This window comes from Salmo salar, chromosome ssa25 (assembly GCF_905237065.1).
Source record: "Salmo salar chromosome ssa25, Ssal_v3.1, whole genome shotgun sequence".
Lineage (NCBI taxonomy): Eukaryota > Metazoa > Chordata > Actinopteri > Salmoniformes > Salmonidae > Salmo > Salmo salar.
Genome location: NC_059466.1, coordinates 18,645,814 through 18,673,796, shown reverse-complemented (window position 1 = coordinate 18,673,796; position 27,983 = coordinate 18,645,814). Strand labels below are relative to the sequence as shown.

The 27,983-nt window shown below is 42.7% G+C and overlaps 1 protein-coding gene across 1 annotated transcript in view; it reads right to left on the bottom strand.

Moving 5' to 3' along the window:
* kif5c (kinesin family member 5C) overlaps positions 1-26,085 on the bottom strand; it is a 41,681-nt gene extending 15,596 nt beyond the window's left edge. Inside the window, exons 1-11 of the mRNA XM_014173493.2 lie at positions 25,499-26,085; positions 10,302-10,389; positions 10,116-10,189; positions 5,778-5,882; positions 5,151-5,199; positions 5,005-5,060; positions 4,759-4,846; positions 4,465-4,589; positions 4,136-4,240; positions 3,173-3,321; positions 2,668-2,816 (exon numbers count right to left, since the gene is read on the bottom strand). Of these exons, the coding sequence (XP_014028968.1) occupies positions 2,668-2,816; positions 3,173-3,321; positions 4,136-4,240; positions 4,465-4,589; positions 4,759-4,846; positions 5,005-5,060; positions 5,151-5,199; positions 5,778-5,882; positions 10,116-10,189; positions 10,302-10,389; positions 25,499-25,624 (1,114 nt within the window). The 5' untranslated portion in view covers positions 25,625-26,085. The remainder of the gene's footprint in view (positions 1-2,667; positions 2,817-3,172; positions 3,322-4,135; positions 4,241-4,464; positions 4,590-4,758; positions 4,847-5,004; positions 5,061-5,150; positions 5,200-5,777; positions 5,883-10,115; positions 10,190-10,301; positions 10,390-25,498) is intronic.
* Positions 26,086-27,983: the final 1,898 nt, after the last annotated feature.

Sequence of the window (27,983 nt, the reverse complement as noted above, 5' to 3'; positions counted from 1 at the left end):
CTTATCTCCGAGAGAGAGGGGAATACACTTTCAGTAAAGAAATGATGGGTAGCCGTGGCAACCGTCAGTCCGCACCGTCAGCCAATACAGTATTCTGTGGTAGGTGACACACAGCTAGAATATTGTGACATTAAATCTCTCTAACCACCACAATGGAGATCCCTGAGCATACTGGTCTTCACATGCTGCAGGGATATACAATGTAACCCATTTGGGAGTATCAGCAATCTGCTGATGCCTTACAGCTTGCATTACTTTGCAATGCAAATAGGAGATAATGTGTGCTTACTAATATTCACAATCTGCACAATCTCATGAATACAAAAGGAGGCATATAAGCACAGCAGGTTGCTGCATGAGTACTGAGTGGAGGACGGTGATCGTTGCAAACATAGCATTCAGAATGCATTTCATGATGAACATACTTTTGATGAAAACAGAATCTAAATAAGGCCATTCCTTTGAGAGACAACATCCTCTATCCAGGTCACTCACTCAGAACATAGTCCAAACTAAGATGCCAAATTGCCTGCTGGTCAAAATCCTAACATCAACAAGCTATTTATTCTGACACAGGTTTTATTTAGAAAAAACAAAGCTGGCAAAGGGAGAACTAAGCAGTGAGTAAATGTCAGAACTGGAAACAGAATGAGTGAACGGATGAGTGGTTTTGGAAAACATCTTCAGTCCCCAACGTACCCCATTAGAGAAGCCTATTCTACACATACAGTGCATTCTGATAGGATACAAAACCCCTCGACTTTCTCCACATTTTGTTACATTACAGCCTTATTCTATAATTGGTTACATTGTTTTTTCCCCTCATCAATCCTCACAATAGCCCATAATGACAAAGCAAAACAATAAATAAAATAAAAACAACAACTGAAATATTACATTTACGTAAGTATTCAGACCTTTTACTCAGTACTTTGCTGAAGCATCTTTGGCAGCGATTACAGCCTTGAGTCTTCTTGGGTAGGGTCATTGTCCTGTTGGAAGGTGAACCTACGCCCAGTCTAAGGTCCTGAGCGCTCTGGAGCAGGTTTTCATCAAGGATCTCTCTGTACTTTGCTCCATTCATCTCTCCCTCAATCCTGACTAGTCTCCCAGTCCCTGCCGCTGAAAAACCTCCCCACAACATGATGCTGCCACCGCCATGCTTCACCGTAGGGAAGGTGCCAGGATTCCTCCAGACTTGACGCTTGGCAGTCAGGCCAAAGAGTTCAATCTTGGTTTCATCAGACCAGGGAATCTTGTTTCTCATGGTCTGAGTGTCCTTTAGGTGGCTTTTGGTAAACTCCAAGTGGGCCGTCATGTGCCTTTTACTGAGGAGTGGCTTCCGTCTGACCACTCTACCATAAAGGCCTGATTGGTAGAGTGCTGCAGCGATAGTTGTCCTTCTGGAAGGTTCTCCCATCTCCACAGAGGAACTCTGGAGCTCTGTCAGAGTGACCATCGGTTCTTGGTCACCTCCCTGACCAAGGCCCTTCTCCCCCGATTGCTTAGTTTGGCCGGGCGGCCAGCTCTAGGAAGAGTCTTGGTGGTTCCAAACTTCTTCCATTTAAGAATGACGGAGGCCACTGTGTTCTTGGGGACCTTCAAAGCTACAAAAATGTTTTGATACCCTTCCCCCAGATCTGTGCCTCAACACAATCCTGTCTCGGAGCTCTACGGACAATTCCTTCGACCTTATGGCTTGGTTTTTACTCTGACATGCGCTGTCAGCTGTGGGACCTTTATATAGACAGGTGTGCCTTTCTAAATCATGTCCAATCAATTGAATTTACCACAGGTGGACTCCAATATAGTTGAAGAATGATCAGGATGATCAATGGAAACAGGAAGCACCTGAGCTCAATTTCGAGTCTCATAGCAAAGGGTCTGAATACTTATGTAAATAAGGTATTTCTGTTTTTGTTTTTAATACATTTGCAACAATTTCTAAAAACCTATTTTCACTTTGTCATTATGGGTATTGTGTGTTGATTAATCAGGAAAAAAAATATTTTAATCAATTTTAGAATAAGGCTGGAACATAACAAAATGTGGAAAAGGGGAAGGGGTCTGAATACTTTCCAAAAACACTGTATGTGTTCAGTGAATACGATGAACAAACCTCTGAGTCATCCAGAGTTCTTCTTCATGATTTTCATCAAAGCAATTTCATCAAATAAAAACAGAGTTTCAGTAGTAACAATGATGGTTCAACATCCCCTACAACCCGATGAGCTCTGAATACAAGTGAAGTCCTTAGCTTCCATATTCCAGGAGTAGCTGGGAGATGTCTGCAAACATCTGTAGTCTCTCTGATGCTCCTGGAGTAGAGTAACTAGGAGCACAGTCAAATAAATGACAGTGGGTTTGTGTAAATGATCATACTGATTTCCATGTACTGGGAGGCCCTTGCATTCGAGATGCGCTTATCAGGATTCTAGTCTGGTTTAACCATAATTGCTACACGGCTTCTCCATTTTCTTTTTGTTCTCTCTTGCTCTCTCTCCTCTCTTATCCTCTCTCTCTCCATTTGTCTCAAGCTACTGCCTGTCTTTGTCACTGTCTCTTTTTTCTCTCTCTCCTCTCTTGTTTTTTCTCTCTCATATCTCTTTCTCTCTCTCTCTCTCTCCCCCCCCACTCTTTCACTCCTCTACTCTCTTTCTTTGTTACCTTTCCTCCAGCGTTTGAGCTCGGTCTCAAGCTTTTGGATCACGTATTTCAAGCCTTTAGTCTTCTCTTTCTCCTTCTCATACTTCTTCTTCCACTCCTCAGCTGTCAGCTCTTGGTTTACTGACACTGTGTTCTTAATGGTCTTAGCTCTGCAACATTGAGAGGGAGAGAGAGAGGAGGATTTCCATCAGGTTGGAATTGATGGATGGAAGAGGGCATATGGTAGTATTATGCACAAATAGTGTATGTGTACTGAAGGTCAAAGGTCTGACACTGGACTACAACACTCCAATAATCTACATTGATTTGTTATCACCCTTGCTGTTGGGCGTGGGTAAACAGCAGCATTACAACAAGGTCACAGCTGATCTTCCTAGACTCATTAGAGATCTAATCTCTATTTTCACTACATCCCCATGAGGACACACAAATAAACCCCCCCTTGCAGACTGACTAGAAGAGATACACGGAACCCCCCTACAGTGTGTGTAGTATGAGCGCTAACCTCTGTCCAAACATGAGGGTGGACTTGGTCTCAGCCTCATTGTAGACGGAGGGGGAGGCACAGATGATAATGGTGGTCCTACAGTTTCCCCCCAGAGAGTCCTGCAGGATACGGGTCATCTTACTGTCTCTGTAGGGCACGTGGGTTTTCTACAGGACGGGAAGAGGGAAGATCAAGAGGAGCTTCACAAATGAGACAACATCTGTAACCAAATGCTATTTTATTGAATATTTCATATTCACGTCACATACAAAAGGACATGTTAGTAAAATAGGACAAGGAAATAATCAATCTGAGAGAGAGAGAGAGAGAGAGAGAGAGAGAGAGAGAGAGAGAGAGAGAGAGAGAGAGACGAGACAGACAGACAGACAGACAGACAGACAGACAGACAGACAGACAGACAGACAGACAGACAGACAGACAGACAGACAGACAGACAGACAGACAGACAGACAGACAGACAGACAGACAGACAGACAGACAGACAGACAGACAGGGAAAGAGAGAGAGGGACAGAGAGAGAGGGAAAGAGGGAGAGGGAAAGAGAGAGAGGGAAAGAGGGAAGAGAGAGAGAAAAAGCGAGAGAGAGAGGGAAAGAGGGAAAGAGAGAGAGAGAAAAAGCGAGAGAGAGAGAGGGAAAGAGGGAAAGAGAGAGAGAGAAAAAGCGAGAGAGAGAGAGGGAAAGAGGGAAAGAGAGAGAGGGAAAGAGGGAAAGAGAGAGAGAGAAAAAGCGAGAGAGAGAGAGGGAAAGAGGGAAAGAGAGAGAGGGAAAGAGGGAAAGAGAGAGAGAACAAGCGTGAGAGAGTGAGGGAAAGAGGGAAAGAGGGAAAGAGAGAGAGAGAAAAAGCGAGAGAGAGAGAGGGAAAGAGGGAAAGAGAGAGAGAGAAAAAGCGAGAGAGAGAGAGAGAGAAAGGGAGAGAGAAAGAAACAACTACAACACAGCGAAACAGACTTCTAACTTACAGTTCCCTCGGCCAGAGCTGATATGACGTTCCCCAGGGCGGAGAGGGACTTATTGATGTTCTTGGCCTCGTCCAACACAGATCCCTCTGCCCCAGTCTTACTGACCTGGAGAAGACGATAGTAAATACCCACAGCAGGATGTCACTACAAACAGGTTCTGTGGACAGATAGGTCTAATAGGTCTTCAATCAAAATGCTGTGTAAAGAGGCTATTTTAATTATGATTTATTGAAGAGAGTGAGAGAAAGAGAGGGAGGGGAGAGGGAAGACCTAGCGAGAGAGGGAGATGGAGGGTAGAAAAACGTAGAAAGAGGGGAAACCACTCTGACCTTCTCACTGCCAGCCAGATCCACCAAGTAGAGTTTTCCTGACAGCTTCAGTTCTGTCTCGACGTTCTCCTGCTTGATGTTGATCAGGAAGATGCTGTGACTGCGAGAACTGTGCTCATTCATGTCTGTATGGACGAACAAAAAGTAGAGCAACATTTGAGTCAGTGCTAGCACAGAAAACGGACGGTCTTTTGCTGAATCACTGGAAATCAATGGGTAGTTAGCAACATTCTTGCAACATTTCTTTACTAAACATGTACTTAAGTGATTCCGGAGGAAAAGAGAAGCCCATACTTGTAACAGCCACGTGACGATTGGATTTTCCTTCATCGATGACATCCATAACCTCTTCTGGACTGGACACAAAGCGTTCCGTACAGCCCTTTGTGGAAAAGTGGGAATATGTGTGAAGGTGAGTACCACAAGATTGCTGGGTAATGACCTGAAATATTACTGTGTTTAGAGAAGGAACAATCATATTATCAACAACTGAACACCTTCCTGTTTATAGAACTTGAGCTACAGCGATTGGATACCCACCTTAACATAGGGCACCTTGTTTTTGTCCTCATGCACTGCTAGGTTGGTCTTTGACACTTAAAATGAAAAATATATACATCAAAATTGTCCACATCACTATTTAGAAATCTGAACTTAGTAAAACTAGAAATAAAGTCCTTACTCACCATCCAATAAGTCTCTGATTTTGTCTAAGTAGATTTCAAAATAGGAGACCTATAAACACAAAACATATCACCCACAGCATAAACAAACAGACCGCATTGATCCTGTGCCAGTCTTGCCCTTAGTGAAAGATTCACTGTTTTAACAGATGAACACTAGACTTCTGTGTTGTAACATTTCCATTTGGGTTGCTAGAGGCAAGGCCGCGAGGACACACAGCCACAGAGTCACCAGCTGAAGGTGTCACTGCAGTGACCATATGGTACATGTAGGCCACCCCAGCAGAACTGGCACCTCTGTGGGTCCTGTCACTAACACTAACACAGCAATGAGCACTGGACTAACCCTCAGCCACCACAACACCTGTTTCATTCACTTGTTATGGACCTGATGGTTTGGTAACAGTATAATACAAATGCCATACAAACATGTATTTTGTTTTAATTAAAATATTATATTTACAAAAGCTATTGCATACATTTTACACTCAGCTTACACTTTTGACAAATCCTGCTGTATGAACACAGACTATTTCCTTTGAAGGCAAGCTAAGCTACAATGCATGGACACTGACTCACTGAGCAACAAGCCCAGGGTTCAGAGGGGCCACTCCATGATGTGTCTGTTACCTTGATGTGGAACTCCAGGTTCTCGTCCATGGAGTAGATGTGGTCAAAGATGTCCCTGGCGATACGGGGGATGATGCCCATCAGCTGGGAGTCATGGAGCTTGCCCTGAGATGGAGAGCACACTATCTTTAACAAACAACATCCAACATTTCCAAAACATGACAATATGCTCACAAAATATATGTGAAGAAAATGATACATCTGACCGAAGAAGGAAAAGTGAGAGTATTTTTAAAACAACCCAACAAATATTCAGTCTCTCTGTCAGGTTACTACAAGTAGAGCAGTGGAGGCTGCTGAGGGGAGGACGGCTCATAATAATGGCTGGAACAAAGCGAATGGAATGACATCAAACACATGGAAATCATCTGTTTGATGGATTTGATACCGTTCCACTTATTCCGCTCCAGCCATTACCACAAGCCCGTCCTCCCCAATTAATGTGCCACCAACCTCCTGTGAAGTAGCGACAGAGGGTTATCGCAGGCTGCTATCAAGCTCTTACAGAGGACAAATCATTCAGCCTTAACCCTCCTAGGGTGTTTTCACATACAATGCATTCTGAAAGTATTCAAACCCCTTTACTTTTTCCACATTTTGTTACGTTACAGCCTTATTCTAAAATGTATTAAAGAAAATGTTTTCGTCATCAATTTACACACAATACCAGACAATGACAAAACGAAAACAGGTTTTTAGAAATGTTTGCAAATGTATTAAAAAAAAAACAAAGTATTACATAAGTATTCACACCCTTTACTATGAGACTTGAACTTGAGCTCAGGTGCATCCTGTTTCCATTGATCATCCTTGAAATGTTTCTGCAACTTGATTGGAGTCCACCTGTGGTAAATTCAATTGATTGGAAATCATTTGGAAAGGCACACACCTGTCTATATAAGGTCCCACCGTTGACAGTGCAGGTCGAAGGAATTGTGTGTAGAGCTCCGAGACAGGATTACGTCGAGGCACAGATCTGGGTAAGGGTACCAAAAGAATTCTGCAGTATTGAAGGTCCCCAAGAACACAGTGGCCTCCATCATTCTTAAATGGAAGAAGTTTGGAACCAAAGCTAGAGCTAGAGCTGGCCGCCCAGCTAAACTGAGCAATCGGGGGAGAAGGGCCTTTGGTCAGGGAGGTGACCAAGAACCCGTTGGTCACTCTGACAGAGGTCCAGAGTTCCTCTGTGGAGATGGGAGAACCTTCCAGAAGGACAACCATCTCTGCAGCACTCCACCAGTCAAGCCGTTATGGTAGAGTGGCCAGACCGAAGCCACTCCTCGGTAAAAGGCACATGACAGCCCGCTTGGAGTTTTCCAAAAGGCACCTAAAGACTCTCAGACTACGAGAAACAAGATTCTCTGGCCTGATGAAACCAAGATTGAACTTTTTGGCCTCGATGCCAAGCGTCACGTCTGGAGGAAACCTGGCACCATCCGTACAGTGAAGCATGGTACTGGCAGCATGACGCTGTGGGGATGTTTTTCAGCGGCAGGGACTGGGAGACTAGTCAGGATCTAGGGAAAGATGAACGGAGCAAAGTACAGAGAGATCCTTGATGAAAACCTGCTACAGAGAGCTCAGGACCTCAGACTGGGGCGAAGGTTCACCTTCCAACAGGACAACAACCCAAAGCACACAGCCAAGACAATGCAGGAGCAGCTTCGGGACAAGTCTCTGAATGTCATTGAGTGGCCCAGCCAGAGCCCAAACTTGAACCCAATCAAACATCTCTGGAGAGACCTGAAAATAGCTGTGCAGTGCAACCCATCCAACCTGACAGAGCTTGAGAGGATCTGCAGAGACGAATTGAAGAAACTCCCCAAATACAGGTGTGCAAGCCTGTAGCGTCATACACAAGAAGACTCGAGGCTCTAATCACTGCCAAAGGTGCTTCAACAAAGTACTGCGTAAAGGGTCTAAATACTTATGTAAATGTAATATTTCTGTTTAAAATTGTTATAAATTAGCAATAACAACAATAAATACTGTTTTTGCTTTGTCATTATGGGGTATTGTCTGTAGATTAATGAGGGAAACAACTATTGAATACATTTTAGAAAAAGGCTGTAATGTAACAAAATGTGGAAAAAGTCAAGGGGTCTGAATACTTTCTGAACGCACTGTATAGTCCTCTTTAAAAGTACCGATCTCAGTCCTCTTTAAAGTGAACTCTGGGGTAAAAAAAAGCTAAAGAACTCGGTTTGTATTCACACTGCCCTTGCCTTTGAATGAGGACTCAACTCTTTTGCCAGTTCACTTCACCTATTCTGTGGTCCGAGTACACTTTGCCTTCACATTGCTATGTTTAGAAAATTCAAACAATGCACTCTGGGTTTTTATAAAGTTGCAGGATAACCCATTCCATCAGAACGTCTTATCACCTATCTATAAAGTACCTTACATTTTGGAAGCTAATAGATTGCATTTGGTTAAAAGATTAAACATAATAATTGCCACCAGAAGATACTATTAACATGTAAATATTATTGGTAACAGAATAAGTAGCAGAAGAATAACTACAGACTAAATAATGCTATAATGCATGCAATGTAGGCTACTGTTCCTTTAAGAGCTAGAATTGATTTTGTACCCTATGCTGTGATTCTCACCAAATATATTGTTTTCTTCTCACACTATTCAAATCCCACAAGAGAATACACGGCTTATGAATAAGTTCTCTTTATATACCACATATTACAAAAAAATGATCTGACTTAAAAACTCGACACATATTTTGGCATCCTTGAAAATCCCTAATTAATATCCAGAAACAGCACAAATTTTTTCCTGCGAACCTGCACATCATCATCTTCTCTCTTTTGTGGCACCAATGTGAGGGTTCACGGCAGATGAAACGGTATTGCAGGTTTCTAGTGTGTGGTGCGGGAATAACGACAAGTGAACCTGGGGAGCTTTGAGTTCACATTGACCTACAAAAGGGAACTGGACAGAGGAATTCAAGCAAGCCGAACTCAGGCCACCTCAAAAGATGAGCTAAAAACAATTGTCTAAAAGGGACCAAGTGTGAAAACACCCTTAGTCTTCAGAAGGCCTATGTCCTCATATTAAAATGAAATATACATGGGACCTCAAGGGGGTCTCATTACAGACTCCTTGGCCAGCCTGTATCCCTTCAAGAATTTAGTCCTCTCATCTCCATCCCAATCCCCATTTAATTCAGTCTGACCCTTCCTTAAACAGTCAAATTGCAATTTAAAAACGTTATTGTCTCGGCAATAATTTACTCTGCAATGGACTATTACCGTTTGCCCTTCGCCTCAGGGCTGCTATGTCCTTCAAACTGTTAAATGATTCTAGGTATGGGGAGATGTATAATAGCGTTTCAGATTAAACACATAACAGGGATAGTTTTAAATTCTGGTCAGGCTGGCAGAGCTTGCATGGAAGCTAATCATATTGCCACCATCGCTTTCCCCGCCCTTCCATCACCTGCTAAGGAAACCTGTGGATCTGAATGATGGTATAAATGTTTTTCGATTTCATCCTCAAGCTTGCTGAAGAATCTCTGGGCTGTTACCAGGGGAACGGCTGCAGCTGAATAGGAGGCTATACTGTATGTGTAATCGCATGGCGGCACATCGTGTGAACTGTGGCAGAGAAGCACCTTGCTGCTATTTTGGCGTGCCGTCTGGCATAGGCAGTCGGGCTAAATAAAGGTATGCCAGGAAGGAAGACGCAGCAGGAGGGAAGGACTGTTGGTGAATGTTCCCATCTGAGGAGAATTAGGAATTACATTTCTCACAAGCTTGAACAAGATTTTTTACTGAAAATATTAATATTTTTTGTGTGTGTTTGAATGCTGCCTGACTGGCACCTCCCTTTAATGAAACAAACGTGTTTGACAGATACAGCTTCAAATGTGTTTGTCAGTGAAATCTCAAGTGTCTGCCGCCTGAGTAGTAACCACTGCACAATTCAGATCCGCCTGTAAAAATCACGTTTCTGCGACTCTCTCCCATGTTAGGATTATGACTGAGGGAAACGGTTTAAATCCAGTCAATCCCTGCTCAGTCAATGGGTCACTAGACCCTCTACAGATGATGCAGGCAGTGAGGCCAAAGGTTCACCCTGCTTCTAGACTGCGCCTCTGTCTCCTCTTTATGCAGTTTCATGTTCCGTGGGCCTCTCCGTCGTGCTGTCTTGTAAAGCTCCTTAAAACTAGCTGCTAATGGCCATACTTGCACTGTGGCTTCACATGTCCTGTGATTACGTATATCATTTTCAATACTGCTATCCTTAATCTAATCTCTGACAGAATCTCTTTGGCTCTCATACAAATCCCAATGAGGACCCAAAAATGTCCTCCAGACTTACCTCCATGGTGTGGGTCTTGCCTGACGAGGTCTGGCCATAGGCAAAGATGGTTCCATTGTACCCACCCAACACATCTGCAAAACAAAACACAGTGGGGTTAACTCTTTCAAAATAGGCCTGAAACTGAGTTCACATGACGACGGTGAGGATGTGAGATAATTGGGCTGTATAGGGCACAGCGTTTACCTTTGACGATCTGCTTGGCACAGGCATCGTAGACCTGCTCCTGGGCTGTGTTGGGTGGCAGGACTCGGTCAAACACATAAGGCTTGCCCTGCATGGAAAAAGGAGGAAGGAAACTGTTAAGAGAGTCCCCATCTCACTCCACCTTTCATTTGCTCCTGAGAAATCATTGTCAAGCTAATGCCCGGAGTTATTTTCATATCAACAAAACTGAATGGAAGTTAAACACTTTTCATCACAGGCATTTCTCACTGTTTCTCAAAGTCTTTTGACTGCTAGCTGGGTCTGACAATCTGACAAGGTGATAAAATCAAGCAAGGTGCTTTGACTCTGGTGACCTTGTTCTCTCCAGATCTGTTTCAGAGTCAGTCAGTCTAGCAGGTGTCACACTAAACCAGTCACCTCCTGCTCTGAGGCAGAGCCGGGGCAACGCTAGCCTGACATCGGATCAGTTCTCCTGTCACAAGAATACAGGACAGGTCGCTTGTCTCAACCTTACACTATGGGCCTGGAGGTTATTATGTTACTTTGGAGACAGAGACAAGCTAACATTTTTCTGTTAATCAAATGCTTTTATAATAATAATAGAACACACTTTTATCCAAAGCGACTTACGGTCATGCGTGCATACATTTTACATGGATCAATGTAGCGGATCAGTGTTGTAGTTACAGATGGTTTATGGGAATAAAAATAACAAGATCATACAACAACGCACTTGAAACTCTGGTACAGCTATTGCCCAACAACAGAGAGTAATGTGAAGTTGAGGGCTAGCACTAAATATTTAGGTTCTGTGCAGTGTTTCCACTAAATTAACTCAAAAATATGCAAAAATTAAGAAATTGGGATGGTAAAACGTTTAGAGTGTAAATTTAAATGACTGTAACAAGATATAAAGTATGTAGAAAATATAATGGAGCTACATATATATTTTTAAATAAGGTCATCTTTGAGAACTAACCATCATTAAAATAAAAACTAGACAGTCAGGGAGAATCTAAAATTCCCCAAATGTCATAGCATGGGGTCGCCATTGATTGTGTTATAATGTTTGAGTCATTCAGATAGCATAAGAACATGCTATAAGACATTGAAGAATGTGTAGAATTGCAGGATATTTGCTTAAAATTGCAATTTTTCTCTCAGCCCCATGGCAAAATGTGTAGAATTGCAAGAAATTAGCTTTTAAACAGATTTATTTTCTTAGCCCCATGACAAAAAGTGTAGAATTGCAGGAAACTAACTTTAAAACATAAAAATTCTCTCCCACCATGGCAAAATGTGTAGAATTGCAGGAAATATGCTTTAAAACAGCAACATTTTGTCTGTGTGGCCAAGAGGTGGTCCTCTAAAAATGTTGGTTGGAGACGGCGCAGTTGGCCACTCCCACTACCCTCCCCCAGCCTAACTTTGCCATCGCTGCTGAAAGAAATTATAGGAGAAATACTGCTTTCAATTGGAATTCCAAGAGGTTCTGTGCAACTGTAGGGGACATTCGCTTTCCCAGAGTGTAGGTAGACGGAAGGAGAGCGTTCAGAAATCATTAACGTTTTACTCTCCTAGCTAGGTTGCGTGACAGTGCAGTTTAGTAAAAGCGTTTCATCAAGGCAAGGCAGACTAGTCTTACTGACAGCTGGCTGTAGCCGGCCACGGGGGAATTATGGGTAGTGTAGTTTTCCTAAACTACTGGGACACAATGGAGTGTAATAGCCAGCACACCAGCCCATCTCTCCCTACGGGCCCAAGTTATTCTGTGAAATTCTACTCTATTTAGTTTCAGTCAAATTTTGGGGCGAGTTATCTCCAGTTGTCCAACATATAATTTGTTTGTAATTCTGTTTACCAACTTTCTATCCATTTAAACTACTACGCTAACTAATAAGCTAGACAAGAGTATGTTAGCATTCTAGCTACATGGTACATCCGCTGGACTCCTGTTATGGTATATATTTTTCAAGGGCTTTGATAAATCCCGGGACTCTGGAGGACAGCTAGAAACCCCTTGCTTGACGGGAACATGCATATGACCTTGATTTTAACCCCCCTACCCCCCTCAAAGCCCCAGGGTGAGTAGACCTGCTTTAGCAAGGAGGAACCTCCCATTCTAAAATGATCAATTCTGCTGGTATATCATCCCAGGTCTCTTCTTTGTTCAACTGAAGTCATGGGTTTGAGTCTGACCTGGATGTCCAAGATGAAAAGGTTTTAGGGATAGTAGTGTTGACTGCAGCTCTTCTAGCTCTAGCGTACATACTTTTTAAATTTAACTAGTCAAGTCAGTTAATAACAAATTCTTATTTTCAATGAGGGCCTAGGAACAGTGGGTTAACTGCCTTGTTCAGGGGCAGAACGACAGATTTCTTACCTTGTCAACTCGGGGATTCGATCTTATAACCTTTCGGTTACTAGTCCAACGCTCTAACCACTAGGCTACCTGCCGCCCCGAATGCTCAGAGGCCTTAATGGCATACACACAGATGGACATGTGAAGCCACATGTGCTGTACATCCTACACAGCAATTATAAAACATTCCCAACACCATCTTGTCTTGAAAATGTCTCCCCTTCATCCTTTGTTTTCCTACCACACTATTTTCCTATCACACTGACTGACTGAATTAATGGTGAAAAGACAATAAGAAGTCAATCAATATGAAACAAACATGGGGCAATGTGACAATGATAGCCTGGTCCAGTGAAAACAAAGACCCCACACATTACATGATCTGCCACCACCACCTGTGTATCTGTGTGTGGTCCAGTTTGATTCAAGCCCAACCCAGGAAGGCTATTAAGCGGCTTGTTTTATGTTTGGCTCTCTTTGTTCTGGACCGGCTTTCTGACAGAGGAGCGATTTCTTTTTTCCAGGCCTTTATAGCGCAGGCATGGGGTCAACCCGAACAGCGGTAAAGAGAGAGAGCTGTCGCTCCAACAATGACCCGGTTGCCATGGAAACTGCATCCCACAGGGAGAGGCCGGCACTGATTGGATGTCGGCCGGCTCCAGGTGTCCCTCAGCGGATGGAGGAGGAGGATGGAAACATGATTGCTGTTGAGTGCTGTAGACCTCTCTCTCTCTCTCTCTCTCGCTGACAGGAAAGCGGTCTGCTATGTCGTAATCTCTTGTTGAGCAAGATCCTTTGAGCAATCGTAAGGCACTGCTTGTGTGTTTTATGAAGGTTATCAACCACCAAACATTTAAAAGAGACAAGATAGCCACTCTCAACAATTTCAATGTTTTTTTTACGAAAACGTTTCAAATCAAATCAAATTGTATTTTTCACATGCGGCAAACACAAATACAACCTTACTGTGAAATGCTAACTTATAAGCCATTAACCAACAATGCAGTTCAAGAAATAGAGTTAAGAAAGTATTTACTAAATAAAATAAAAAATAAAAAGTAACACAATAAAATAACAATAACGAGGCTATTCACAGGGGGTACCGAGTCAATGTGCGGGGGCACAGGTTAGTCGATATGAAATTTCAATATGGAATTAAATTGTATCATAACGTCTCCCATAAATTCACCTCACAGCTCAATACACTCCATGCGTTCTAAATGACTTATGAGCAATACCTCAGCCAAGATTGAAAGTCAAATTGAAAACCCATAGCAGTATTGCAGCAGTCTGCAAGATTTACAAACGCATGTGACCACACATACACTATTCCACAAGCTCAATAAATGATGCGTGAACACACACACACGCACACACGCACGCGCAGGCAGGTACACACACACACACATGTTCTAAATGCCATGTTAGACCTCTCAATAATTGATGTGCTGTCCCAAAGGAAGGCCAAGGCCTTTGCTCTTTTGGACTGCATGATGTCTCAGGCATTATTAAATGAACATGCTCTCACTGTGTGCACATCATTATGCTGGAGGACCGCCTGACGAGGGATGTCTTTAGCAGAGTATTCTGTACCTAACTTCTTTTGAGAGAGAGAGAGAGAGAGAGAGAGAGAGAGAGAGAGAGAGAGAGAGAGAGAGAGAGAGAGAGAGAGCAGGTGTAGGAAAGAAATACACTTGTATGTGTGACCATGCATACACTCTCTTTGTAAAGGGTGTGTTGGTCTGTGTGTTTGTAATTGGCGACGATGATTCTGGCCTGTGACCTCCTGCTCCCCTTTCAATCATCTCTAATGACATCCGGCATACATCGTCATGGAGACAAAACGACCCAAGAGACCCAGCTGCATCGCATCGCTCCAGCCACGGCCCTGTATCTCAACCAAACAAAGACACAGCTATATTTCACCTCTAGAAATACACACAGAGACAGCACTAGAACTGAAACAAGGCTGGGCTCGTTTGCTTAATCCTGTAAACACGCTATTCCCTTAATAAATACACTACACATTGTAATCTAATACATCATTTTTGTGCACATTAATAAATAAGTGATGTACTGTATATGTTTGTCTAAAACAGGTTGAGGCTATAGTAGTAAGTTGTGTCAACTTAAACAAGTGCTACTGGAGAGAGCAGCCAGTAACATGTGCAGTGCATTGTCCATGAAAGAGAACTTCTACCCCCAAGCCATAAGATTGCTAAATAGCCATGATATGACTGCTAAATTGTTAATTAAATGGTTATCCGGACTATCTGCACTGATTCTATGCACACTCATAAGACTATCCATGTATATACACACTCACTCATAAGACTATCCATGTATATACACACTCACTCACGCACACACTACTCTCACACAAAACCCACACACATACACCTCATACGTGCACACACACTCACATAACACACACACGCATACCGCCACAAAACAAACACAGATACACACACACTTTTACACTCATAAACTGCTGCTACTCTGTTCTGACTTTACTCTTATTATTGTTCATCTTCCTGATGCCTAGTCACTTTACCCTGCCTTCATGTACAAACTGCATCTACCTCAATTACCTTGTACCTCTGCACATTGATCTGGTACTGCCTGTATACAGCTCCACATTGATCTGGTACTGCCTGTACATAGCTCCACATTGATCTGGTACAGCCTGTATATAGCTCCACATTGATCTGGTACTGCCTGTATATAGCTCCACATTGATCTGGTACTGGTACTGCCTGTATACAGCTCCACATTGATCTGGTACTGCCTGTATATAGCTCCACATTGATCTAGTACAGCCTGTATATAGCTCCACATTGATCTGGTACTGGTACTGCCTGTATATAGCTCCACATTGATCTGGTACTGCCTGTATATAGCTCCACATTGATCTGGTACAGCCTGTATATAGCTCCACATTGATCTGGTACTGCCTGTATATAGCTCCACATTGATCTGGTACTGCCTGTATATAGCTCCACATTGATCTGGTACAGCCTGTATATAGCTCCACATTGATCTGGTACTGCCTGTATATAGCTCCACATTGATCTGGTACTGCCTGTATATAGCTCCACATTGATCTGGTACTGGTACTGCCTGTATATAGCTCCACATTGATCTGGTACTGGTACTGACTGTATATAGCTCCACATTGATCTGGTACTGGTACTGCCTGTATATAGCTCCACATTGATCTGGTACTGCCTGTATATAGCTCCACATTGATCTGGTACTGCCTGTATATAGCTCCACATTGATCTGGTACTGGTACTGCCTGTATACAGCTCCACATTGATCTGGTACTGCCTGTATATAGCTCCACATTGATCTGGTACAGCCTGTATATAGCTCCACATTGATCTGGTACTGCCTGTATATAGCTCCACATTGATCTGGTACTGGTACTGCCTGTATATAGCTCCACATTGATCTGGTACTGGTACTGCCTGTATATAGCTCCACATTGATCTGGTACAGCCTGTATATAGCTCCACATTGATCTGGTACTGCCTGTATATAGCTCCACATTGATCTGGTACTGCCTGTATATAGCTCCACATTGATCTGGTACTGCCTGTATATAGCTCCACATTGATCTGGTACTGCCTGTATATAGCTCCACATTGATCTGGTACTGCCTGTATATAGCTCCACATTGATCTGGTACTGCCTGTATACAGCTCCATATTGATCTGGTACTGGTACTGCCTGTATATAGCTCCACATTGATCTGGTACTGGTACTGCCTGTATATAGCTCCACATTGATCTGGTACAGCCTGTATATAGCTCCACATTGATCTGGTACTGCCTGTATATAGCTCCACATTGATCTGGTACAGCCTGTATATAGCTCCACATTGATCTGGTACTGCCTGTATATAGCTCCACATTGATCTGGTACAGCCTGTATATAGCTCCACATTGATCTGGTACTGCCTGTATATAGCTCCACATTGATCTGGTACTGCCTGTATATAGCTCCACATTGATCTGGTACTGGTACTGCCTGTATATAGCTCCACATTGATCTGGTACTGCCTGTATATAGCTCCACATTGATCTGGTACTGCCTGTATATAGCTCCACATTGATCTGGTACTGCCTGTATATAGCTCCACATTGATCTGGTACTGCCTGTATATAGCTCCACATTGATCTGGTACTGGTACTGCCTGTATATAGCTCCACATTGATCTGGTACTGCCTGTATATAGCTCCACATTGATCTGGTACTGGTACTGCCTGTATATAGCTCCACATTGATCTGGTACTGCCTGTATATAGCTCCACATTGATCTGGTACTGCCTGTATATAGCTCCACATTGATCTGGTACAGCCTGTATATAGCTCCACATTGATCTGGTACTGCCTGTATATAGCTCCACATTGATCTGGTACTGCCTGTATATAGCTCCACATTGATCTGGTACTGCCTGTATATAGCTCCACATTGATCTGGTACAGCCTGTATATAGCTCCACATTGATCTGGTACTGCCTGTATATAGCTCCACATTGATCTGGTACTGCCTGTATATAGCTCCACATTGATCTGGTACTGCCTGTATATAGCTCCACATTGATCTGGTACTGCCTGTATATAGCTCCACATTGATCTGGTACTGCCTGTATATAGCTCCACATTGATCTGGTACTGCCTGTATATAGCTCCACATTGATCTGGTACTGCCTGTATACAGCTCCACATTGATCTGGTACTGCCTGTATATAGCTCCACATTGATCTGGTACTGCCTGTATATAGCTCCACATTGATCTGGTACTGCCTGTATATAGCTCCACATTGATCTGGTACTGCCTGTATATAGCTCCACATTGATCTGGTACTGGTACTGCCTGTATATAGCTCCACATTGATCTGGTACTGCCTGTATATAGCTCCACATTGATCTGGTACTGCCTGTATATAGCTCCACATTGATCTGGTACAGCCTGTATATAGCTCCACATTGATCTGGTACTGCCTGTATATAGCTCCACATTGATCTGGTACTGCCTGTATATAGCTCCACATTGATCTGGTACTGCCTGTATATAGCTCCACATTGATCTGGTACTGCCTGTATATAGCTCCACATTGATCTGGTACAGCCTGTATATAGCTCCACATTGATCTGGTACTGCCTGTATATAGCTCCACATTGATCTGGTACTGCCTGTATATAGCTCCACATTGATCTGGTACTGCCTGTAAATAGCTCCACATTGATCTGGTACTGCCTGTATATAGCTCCACATTGATCTGGTACTGGTACTGCCTGTATATAGCTCCACATTGATCTGGTACTGGTACTGCCTGTATATAGCTCCACATTGATCTGGTACTGCCTGTATATAGCTCCACATTGATCTGGTACTGCCTGTATATAGCTCCACATTGATCTGGTACTGCCTGTATATAGCTCCACATTGATCTGGTACTGCCTGTATATAGCTCCACATTGATCTGGTACTGCCTGTATATAGCTCCACATTGATCTGGTACTGCCTGTATATAGCTCCACATTGATCTGGTACAGCCTGTATATAGCTCCACATTGATCTGGTACTGCCTGTATATAGCTCCACATTGATCTGGTACTGCCTGTATATAGCTCCACATTGATCTGGTACTGCCTGTATATAGCTCCACATTGATCTGGTACTGCCTGTATATAGCTCCACATTGATCTGGTACTGCCTGTATATAGCTCCACATTGATCTGGTACTGCCTGTATATAGCTCCACATTGATCTGGTACTGCCTGTATATAGCTCCACATTGATCTGGTACTGCCTGTATATAGCTCCACATTGATCTGGTACTGCCTGTATATAGCTCCACATTGATCTGGTACTGCCTGTATATAGCTCCACATTGATCTGGTACTGCCTGTATATAGCTCCACATTGATCTGGTACTGCCTGTATATAGCTCCACATTGATCTGGTACAGCCTGTATATAGCTCCACATTGATCTGGTACTGCCTGTATATAGCTCCACATTGATCTGGTACTGCCTGTATATAGCTCCACATTGATCTGGTACTGCCTGTATATAGCTCCACATTGATCTGGTACTGCCTGTATATAGCTCCACATTGATCTGGTACTGCCTGTATATAGCTCCACATTGATCTGGTACTGCCTGTATATAGCTCCACATTGATCTGGTACTGCCTGTATATAGCTCCACATTGATCTGGTACTGGTACTGCCTGTATATAGCTCCACATTGATCTGGTACTGCCTGTATATAGCTCCACATTGATCTGGTACTGCCTGTATATAGCTCCACATTGATCTGGTACAGCCTGTATATAGCTCCACATTGATCTGGTACTGCCTGTATATAGCTCCACATTGATCTGGTACAGCCTGTATATAGCTCCACATTGATCTGGTACTGCCTGTATATAGCTCCACATTGATCTGGTACTGCCTGTATATAGCTCCACATTGATCTGGTACAGCCTGTATATAGCTCCACATTGATCTGGTACTGCCTGTATATAGCTCCACATTGATCTGGTACTGCCTGTATATAGCTCCACATTGATATGGTACTGCCTGTATATAGCTCCACATTGATCTGGTACTGCCTGTATATAGCTCCACATTGATCTGGTACTGGTACTGCCTGTATATAGCTCCACATTGATCTGGTACTGGTACTGCCTGTATATAGCTCCACATTGATCTGGTACTGCCTGTATATAGCTCCACATTGATCTGGTACTGCCTGTATATAGCTCCACATTGATCTGGTACTGCCTGTATATAGCTCCACATTGATCTGGTACTGCCTGTATATAGCTCCACATTGATCTGGTACTGCCTGTATATAGCTCCACATTGATCTGGTACTGCCTGTATATAGCTCCACATTGATCTGGTACTGCCTGTATATAGCTCCACATTGATCTGGTACTGCCTGTATATAGCTCCACATTGATCTGGTACTGCCTGTATATAGCTCCACATTGATCTGGTACTGCCTGTATATAGCTCCACATTGATCTGGTACTGCCTGTATATAGCTCCACATTGATCTGGTACTGCCTGTATATAGCTCCACATTGATCTGGTACTGCCTGTATATAGCTCCACATTGATCTGGTACTGCCTGTATATAGCTCCACATTGATCTGGTACTGCCTGTATATAGCTCCACATTGATCTGGTACTGCCTGTATATAGCTCCACATTGATCTGGTACTGCCTGTATATAGCTCCACATTGATCTGGTACTGCCTGTATATAGCTCCACATTGATCTGGTACTGCCTGTATATAGCTCCACATTGATCTGGTACAGCCTGTATATAGCTCCACATTGATCTGGTACTGCCTGTATATAGCTCCACATTGATCTGGTACTGCCTGTATATAGCTCCACATTGATCTGGTACTGCCTGTATACAGCTCCACATTGATCTGGTACTGCCTGTATATAGCTCCACATTGATCTGGTACTGCCTGTATATAGCTCCACATTGATCTGGTACTGCCTGTATATAGCTCCACATTGATCTGGTACTGCCTGTATATAGCTCCACATTGATCTGGTACTGGTACTGCCTGTATATAGCTCCACATTGATCTGGTACTGCCTGTATATAGCTCCACATTGATCTGGTACTGCCTGTATATAGCTCCACATTGATCTGGTACAGCCTGTATATAGCTCCACATTGATCTGGTACTGCCTGTATATAGCTCCACATTGATCTGGTACAGCCTGTATATAGCTCCACATTGATCTGGTACTGCCTGTATATAGCTCCACATTGATCTGGTACTGCCTGTATATAGCTCCACATTGATCTGGTACAGCCTGTATATAGCTCCACATTGATCTGGTACTGCCTGTATATAGCTCCACATTGATCTGGTACTGCCTGTATATAGCTCCACATTGATCTGGTACTGCCTGTATATAGCTCCACATTGATCTGGTACTGCCTGTATATAGCTCCACATTGATCTGGTACTGGTACTGCCTGTATATAGCTCCACATTGATCTGGTACTGGTACTGCCTGTATATAGCTCCACATTGATCTGGTACTGCCTGTATATAGCTCCACATTGATCTGGTACTGCCTGTATATAGCTCCACATTGATCTGGTACTGCCTGTATATAGCTCCACATTGATCTGGTACTGCCTGTATATAGCTCCACATTGATCTGGTACTGCCTGTATATAGCTCCACATTGATCTGGTACAGCCTGTATATAGCTCCACATTGATCTGGTACTGCCTGTATATAGCTCCACATTGATCTGGTACTGCCTGTATATAGCTCCACATTGATCTGGTACTGCCTGTATATAGCTCCACATTGATCTGGTACTGCCTGTATATAGCTCCACATTGATCTGGTACTGCCTGTATATAGCTCCACATTGATCTGGTACTGCCTGTATATAGCTCCACATTAATCTGGTACTGCCTGTATATAGCTCCACATTGATCTGGTACAGCCTGTATATAGCTCCACATTGATCTGGTACTGCCTGTATATAGCTCCACATTGATCTGGTACTGCCTGTATATAGCTCCACATTGATCTGGTACTGCCTGTATATAGCTCCCTTCTTGTGTATTTTACTCCTTGTGTTACACATTTTCTTTTTATTATAATTTTTTAAACCCTACATCGTTGGGAAGGGCTCGTAGTATTGATTTGTATAAATAAGCATGGTGTCAAACACCATTACTACTCGTATAAAATCTAATTTGGGTAAGGTGAAAATGCATAATGGCGAAGGTGCGTAAAGGTGGAGGCCCCCATGTACTTACAACAAATGTCTCCTTTGCTCAGTATGCCATATTGTACATTACTTTCTGTTAATGTATTTTTGTATCGTAATTAGCACAGCATACATGATCCAAATTCTAGCTCCAACAGCGGGAATTAAAAAAAAAAACTCTAAAGTAGATTGTGCTGATTTGCTGGCACATTGAACCATGTCGCGCACTGTAGTTTAACAACTCTGTTGGTAGTGCTAAAAACAATGACGTCATATCTGAATTCCTCCATCTTTATGCACCTTCACCATTGAATTCTGTCGTGGGGCTTTGTCTAAATCGGTGACTTGAATGTCTCAACCAAAGCCAGTCCTGCCCCACCCCCATATGTTCATGTGTTCACTCACACCCCACACAAAAGAAACAGAGATTGAGAGGTTAACCTCATTGCAGCACATCACAGATCCTATCTGGGTAACATGTTGATAAAGATCCCTGTATGTGAACATTGACAACCAACCATGCACAGGATCAAACTAAATCAAAGGGACACAGTCATAAATTGTGTTTTGCTGTGCTTTTTCCAATTACAGATTTCACAGGCAATTTAATCCTCGCTCTAATGGAGAGTCACAAAAAAATATATTACAGACAGCAGAGCCCCACCAGCCTCAAAGAGTATGAGGATGTGGAGATTTCTCCCAAAATGTACACTGAGTGTACAAAACATGACATAGACTGACCAGGTGAATCCATGTGTAAACTATGATCCCTTGTTGATGTCACATGTATAATCCACTTCAATCAGTGTAGATGAAGGGGAGGAGACAGGTTAAAGAAGGATTTTAAAGCCTTGAGACAATTGAGACATGGATTGTGTATGTGTGCCATTCAGAGGGTGAATGGGCAAGACAAAAGATGCCTTTAAAAGGGGTCTGGTAGAAGGTGCCAGGCGACCAGTATATGGCTGTTTGAAGCTTTGTAATTATGTGCATGAAATCATCAGCTTCTCTCTGATAAGCAATTAGACTACTGCAGGTTACAAAATGGAAAGGATGCTTCCAATCAATACATCTAAATGTCAGGGCAAGAATAAGAGGAATACATGGTGCATTGCTTTATTTTGCATGATATGTAGATCTACTCTAGGCTTCTAGTAAATATGTCATATATTTCTATCTGATTTAGTGTAACAGATGGAAAGAACAAGAGTAGGCCTAAATGTGTGTGTTTGTTACCTAACACTTCCCCCTTCCCCCTTTACAAACGATCCATGCATTAATGTTCCTCTGTCTGGTTTGGCTTTATGCAACCATACCCCCACACCTTCCCCTGGGCTAAGGCCAACACTAATGTCAGACTTGTCGGCACAAAGGGAACCTGCCTTGCTCTGCATGGGTTCCAAACTGATTCATTATTTAACAGTCCGTAATGAGGGGAGTTCAGTTAAATGCAGTCACAGTGGGCCTATAATATATGTGCATATGTTAAGCTACTGTGTCCACAGTTTGTAACAACTGTTCATATTGGATCCGATCCTCCAGCGTAAAGCTCGTGATGAGTAACCCAATAACTTGGAACAATAGCAGGAAGGGGACATTTAGCTTGATATTCTATGAAAAAAAGACATAAAATCCCAGATCGATATTAGCCTTAAGATAAGGGTGTGTAATAGGGCTGGGAATTACCAGTGACCTCACGATACGATGTCATCACGATACTTAGGTGCCGATACAATATGTATTGCGATTCTCACGATTCTATATGTGTTGCGGTTCGATACTGTAATTTCATTGCGATTTGATGTTCTAAACATATTGATCAGTCATGGAAATAAGAGTGCTGAAAACAAATGGGCTCCTGATTTAAAAACATGATGGAGAACAAGCTATGAAGGAAAAGCATTGGCACTATGGTGCAGCTACAGCAAACTAAAACGATCCAATATATCGTCAAAAATAATATCTCGATATAACTATCTATTTTTTTCCGAATCCCAAGTGTGCAATGCAAAACATTTCAACATTTCATTGAGATCTGAGGTTCAGATGCTGCACTATTTGGGGATCGTAACCCTCTGTGTGTGTGAAACACTCACCGAGAGTGACCAGCCATATCACCTTCCTATACTTCCCACTGAGCACCTGTTCTCGCAGAAGCATGCAGTGTGAGCAATGATCACTGGGCCTCCAATAACATGGTGTACTGTAGGTCTAGTCATCCATTTCTCCAGTCAAATAATAAACATCATGGGTCTTTTACTGCTGTCACCTTTCAGCCTAAGATGAGCTAGAGATCAGTGAAGGTGCCCTGGCACTGAACCATGTATATTCTCCCCAGGCTGAGGAAGAGGAGGAGGAGGGGCTCAGCTAGGATGATGCTAGCATATGGGAGAGGAGCGGTCTAGTGGCAGAACTGAGGAAATAGGTATGCTGGCTTTGTGTATTTCACAGCACAGCTTAGCCTAGGAGAACTCAGACAACGGCAAACGAGACACACTGACTACCTGCGCAAATCCTCCTGAGCACAATACTATCAGTCCAACACAGGCTCTAATCCAGCACTAACTGGGAAATTAAATATGCGCACAAACACACGTCTGATGTCTTAGGTAATGCTTCAATCAGCTTCTTCGCAACCCCCTCCCTTTTTCCTTTACCGGTAAAGAACTGTCCTTATTTACGCTACTTAAACTCACTCAGCCAGCAATTCTCTCTTCTGATGGCCATTTCCTCTTTTGCCTTCCCCTCCCTGGGAGGACATAGGTTTTCCATTCCAATTACTGTCCGGTCAATGATGATGTCTCTATGGGGTTAGACAGGCCAAACTAAGACAAACTAGGCTGTTTCCCCTGTAATGGGCTCCACTCATGCAGACTCTGACTGTCCTCATGCTGGGAGCCTCTAGCTGTAGTAGCAATATAATCAAACCTTGATTTAGGGTGGCCACTACAAAGGAGGGAGGGAGATAGTTCTCGTTCTGATTTCAAACATGAGCCAGTGTTTTCATTTTTTCCATGTACTGACAATAGAATACTTTTATTTGTTCTTTCAGAGAGGTTGTTTTATGATTTACCTTAAAATGAATAACCTTTGAGATCAAATCAAATCACATTTTATTCATCACATGCCCCAATACAATTGGTGTAGACCTTACCGTGAAATGCTTACTTACAGCCCGTAACATAAAAACATATATATATTTTTAAAGTAAAACAATAAAATAACAATAATGAGGCTATATACAGGGGGTACAGGTTAGTCGCGATAATTTGTACATGTAGGTAGGGGTAAAGTGAAAAGTATGCAAAAAGATGAAGGGACATTAAGGAATTATTCTTGTTGTGCTGTAAGCTATGAGACCATAGCTTTCTCATCAGGGTGGAAATGTAATGACATTGAAATGACTAAGCATAAGATACAACGAACTTTCAATTAAAGTTAATTTTCATCTACCGAAGATGGTTATATTTAATTCAATTTAACGTTGATGACGTAGTAGGTTGGTAATGCCATTGATGACAGCACACACTGACAGTCTACAGACTCGCAGACCCTTGGGGGAAAAGTGTGAATTCTACCGTCCATTCGGTGACCATTGACCACTACTAGGCAAACTGAATTAATGATGATGATATCTAGATAAACACTCACAGCGTACTATCTTACTATCTATTGGTTTGGCAGTTTGACACCAAGCGTACATCATGGGTAATTATGGCCCTATAGCTCGATCATGTTGACAGGCTCGATTGTGAACCATCCAGACCCAAATTGGAGAGACGCTTCCATTGATATCAGAGTACAGGAATCATTGATCAAAATGTTGGTCACTCTATTTGGCATTTCCACCATTGTGCTTCAAAACAAATGCTCATTAACCGCCTATTTATTAATTCTTATAAAACAATGTTTCTGATCACCTTGCACATCAACATTTATTTTGTCAGAGTGAATTTGAGTGAATTTAGGCACCTGTATCATGGCTTTGTTTGTAGACTACACCATGGATATTAGGCGTATATATATATATATATATATATATATATATGAAATTATTAAGATCTACTCACCGTTATTACCACCGTGTCTTCGCCTTTGAATTTCGGGATGTATTTGTCTCCTCTGTTGGTTTCCGATTCATTCAAAGGCCTGAATCGGCACATCACTTTTACACCGCACTCAGCAGCATCCGCCATGTCCACAGCACTAGGTTATTTCAAACCAGATAACCCAAATAACTTTCTCTAGACTAACTATCGCGAAGTTTACTGCAATTTTACTGAGATGGAATTAAGCACTTTTTTCCATTGTCATTCGCTGAAATTTAATCTCGATCGAGATTCCTGTCAATTAGACGATTGGCGCTCGGCTGAATTCTAGTCTAACGTTACCTGCTTAAAAGGAAAACAATAGATTGATGAATGGCCTGGTCTGGCTACTCTAGCTTGATAGCGGAGATTTGAATGCGAGTTCCCCTTTTCGTGGTCAAACATTGGCTTAAGACTTCCCGTATTCACCGATGCGTCTTGCATCAGGACCAGCATCGACCAATTTGAAGCTCCTTGCTCTAATGCTGTCAATCCCGCCTAGGTCCACCCCAGTGATGGTGAGGATGCTGATGTTGCGGTAGCCTAACGCGCTTGCTGCCCGAACGGGACTTCTATGGTATTCTGGGAGGAGTATTGAAATCATATTGATAAACGATATAAAACAAGATATTGTAAAGATAATTTTACTTTGCATGTGTTGTAAATAAGTGTTATACAGGTATGTTACATTTTTAATCACCACCATAAAAACATATATTTCTGTGTAAAATGGAATTGATGGTCCAATATGATCCATTCCATGAAAGCTAATCCCTCAACTCGATGTTCCCCTCTAGTGGGTTTGCTGTGAATGATGGGCCGTCTGTGGTGTTCCATAGAGAGGACTCTAATGCCCAAAAGCCTGTTTTAGCCTACACTACAACCTCGTTTGGAATACATTTTAGGGGAAAGGGGGGATACCTAGTCAGTTGTATAACTGAATGCGTTCAACTGAAATGTGTCTTCCGGATTTAACCAAACCCATTTGAATCAGAGAGGTGCGGGAGGCCGCCACAATCGACATCCACGTCTTTGGCGCCCCGGGAACAGTGGGTTAACTGCCTTGCTCAGGAGCAGAACGACAAATTTACAGAGTGCAGTGAAGGATAACTACTAGGTATATAGGACTCTGAAGACTAAACCCCAGCAACAGGTGTAGCATACAATAACTTTCCAGAGCCACAATAAAACCTCAATCAAGGCTAAATACATACAGTCCCAGTCAAACGTTTGTGCACACCTACTCATTCAAAGGTTCTCTTTATTTTTTACTATTTTCTACATTGTAGAATAGTGAATACATCAAAACTAAGAAATAACACATATGGAATCATGTAGTGACCAAAAGAAGTGTTAAACAAATCAAAATATATTTTATATTTGAGATTCTTCAAAGTAGCCACCCTTTTCCTTGATGACAGCTTTGCACACTTGACATTCTCTCAACCAGCTTCATGAGGAATGCTTTTCCAACAGTCTTGAAGGAGTTCCCAAATATGCTGAGCACTTGTTGGCTGCTTTTCCTTCACTCTGCAGTCCAACTCATCCCAAACCATCTCAATTGGGTTGAGGTCAGGTGATTGTGGAGGCCAGGGCATCTGATGCAGCACTCCTTGGTCAAATAGCCCTTACACAGCCTGGAGGTGGTTTTGGGTCATTGTCCTGTTGAAAAACCAATGATAGTCCCACTTAGCACAAACCAGATGGGATGGCGTATCGCTGCAGAATGCTGTGGTAGCCATGCTGGTTAAGCGTGCCTTGAATTGTAAATAAATCCCAGTGTCACCAGCGAAGCACCCCCACACCATATCGTCCATGCTTCATGGTGGGAAGCACACATGCAGATAATCCGTTCACCTACTCTGCGTCTCATAAAGACACAGTGGTCCAAATCTCATATTGGACTCATCAGACCTAAGGAAAGATTTCCACCAGCCTAATGTCCATTGTTCGTGTTTCTTGGCCCAAGCAAGTCTCTTATTACTGGTGTCCTTTAGTAGTGGTTTCTTTGCAGCAATTCGACCATGAATGCCCGTCTCCTCTGAACAGTTGATTTTGAAGTCTGTTACTTGAACTCTATGAAGCATTTATTTGGGCTGCAATTTCTGAGACTAGTAACTCTAATGAACTTATCCTCTGCAGCAGAGGTAACTGTGGGTCTGCACTTGAAGAAGCTTTCAAAGTTCTGGACATTTTCCAGATTGACTGACCTTCATGTCTTATTAAGTAATGATGGACTGTCATTTCTCTTTGCTTATTTGAGCTGTTCTTACCCTAATATGGATTTGGTCTTTTACCAAATAGGGCTATCTTCTGTATATCACCCCTACTTGTCTCTATAACTGATTGGCTCAAAACGTATTAAGGAAAGAAATCCACAAATCAACTTAAGGCACACCTGTTAATAGAAATGCATTCCAGGTAACTACCACATGAAGCTGGTTGAGAGAATGGCAAGAGCGTGCCT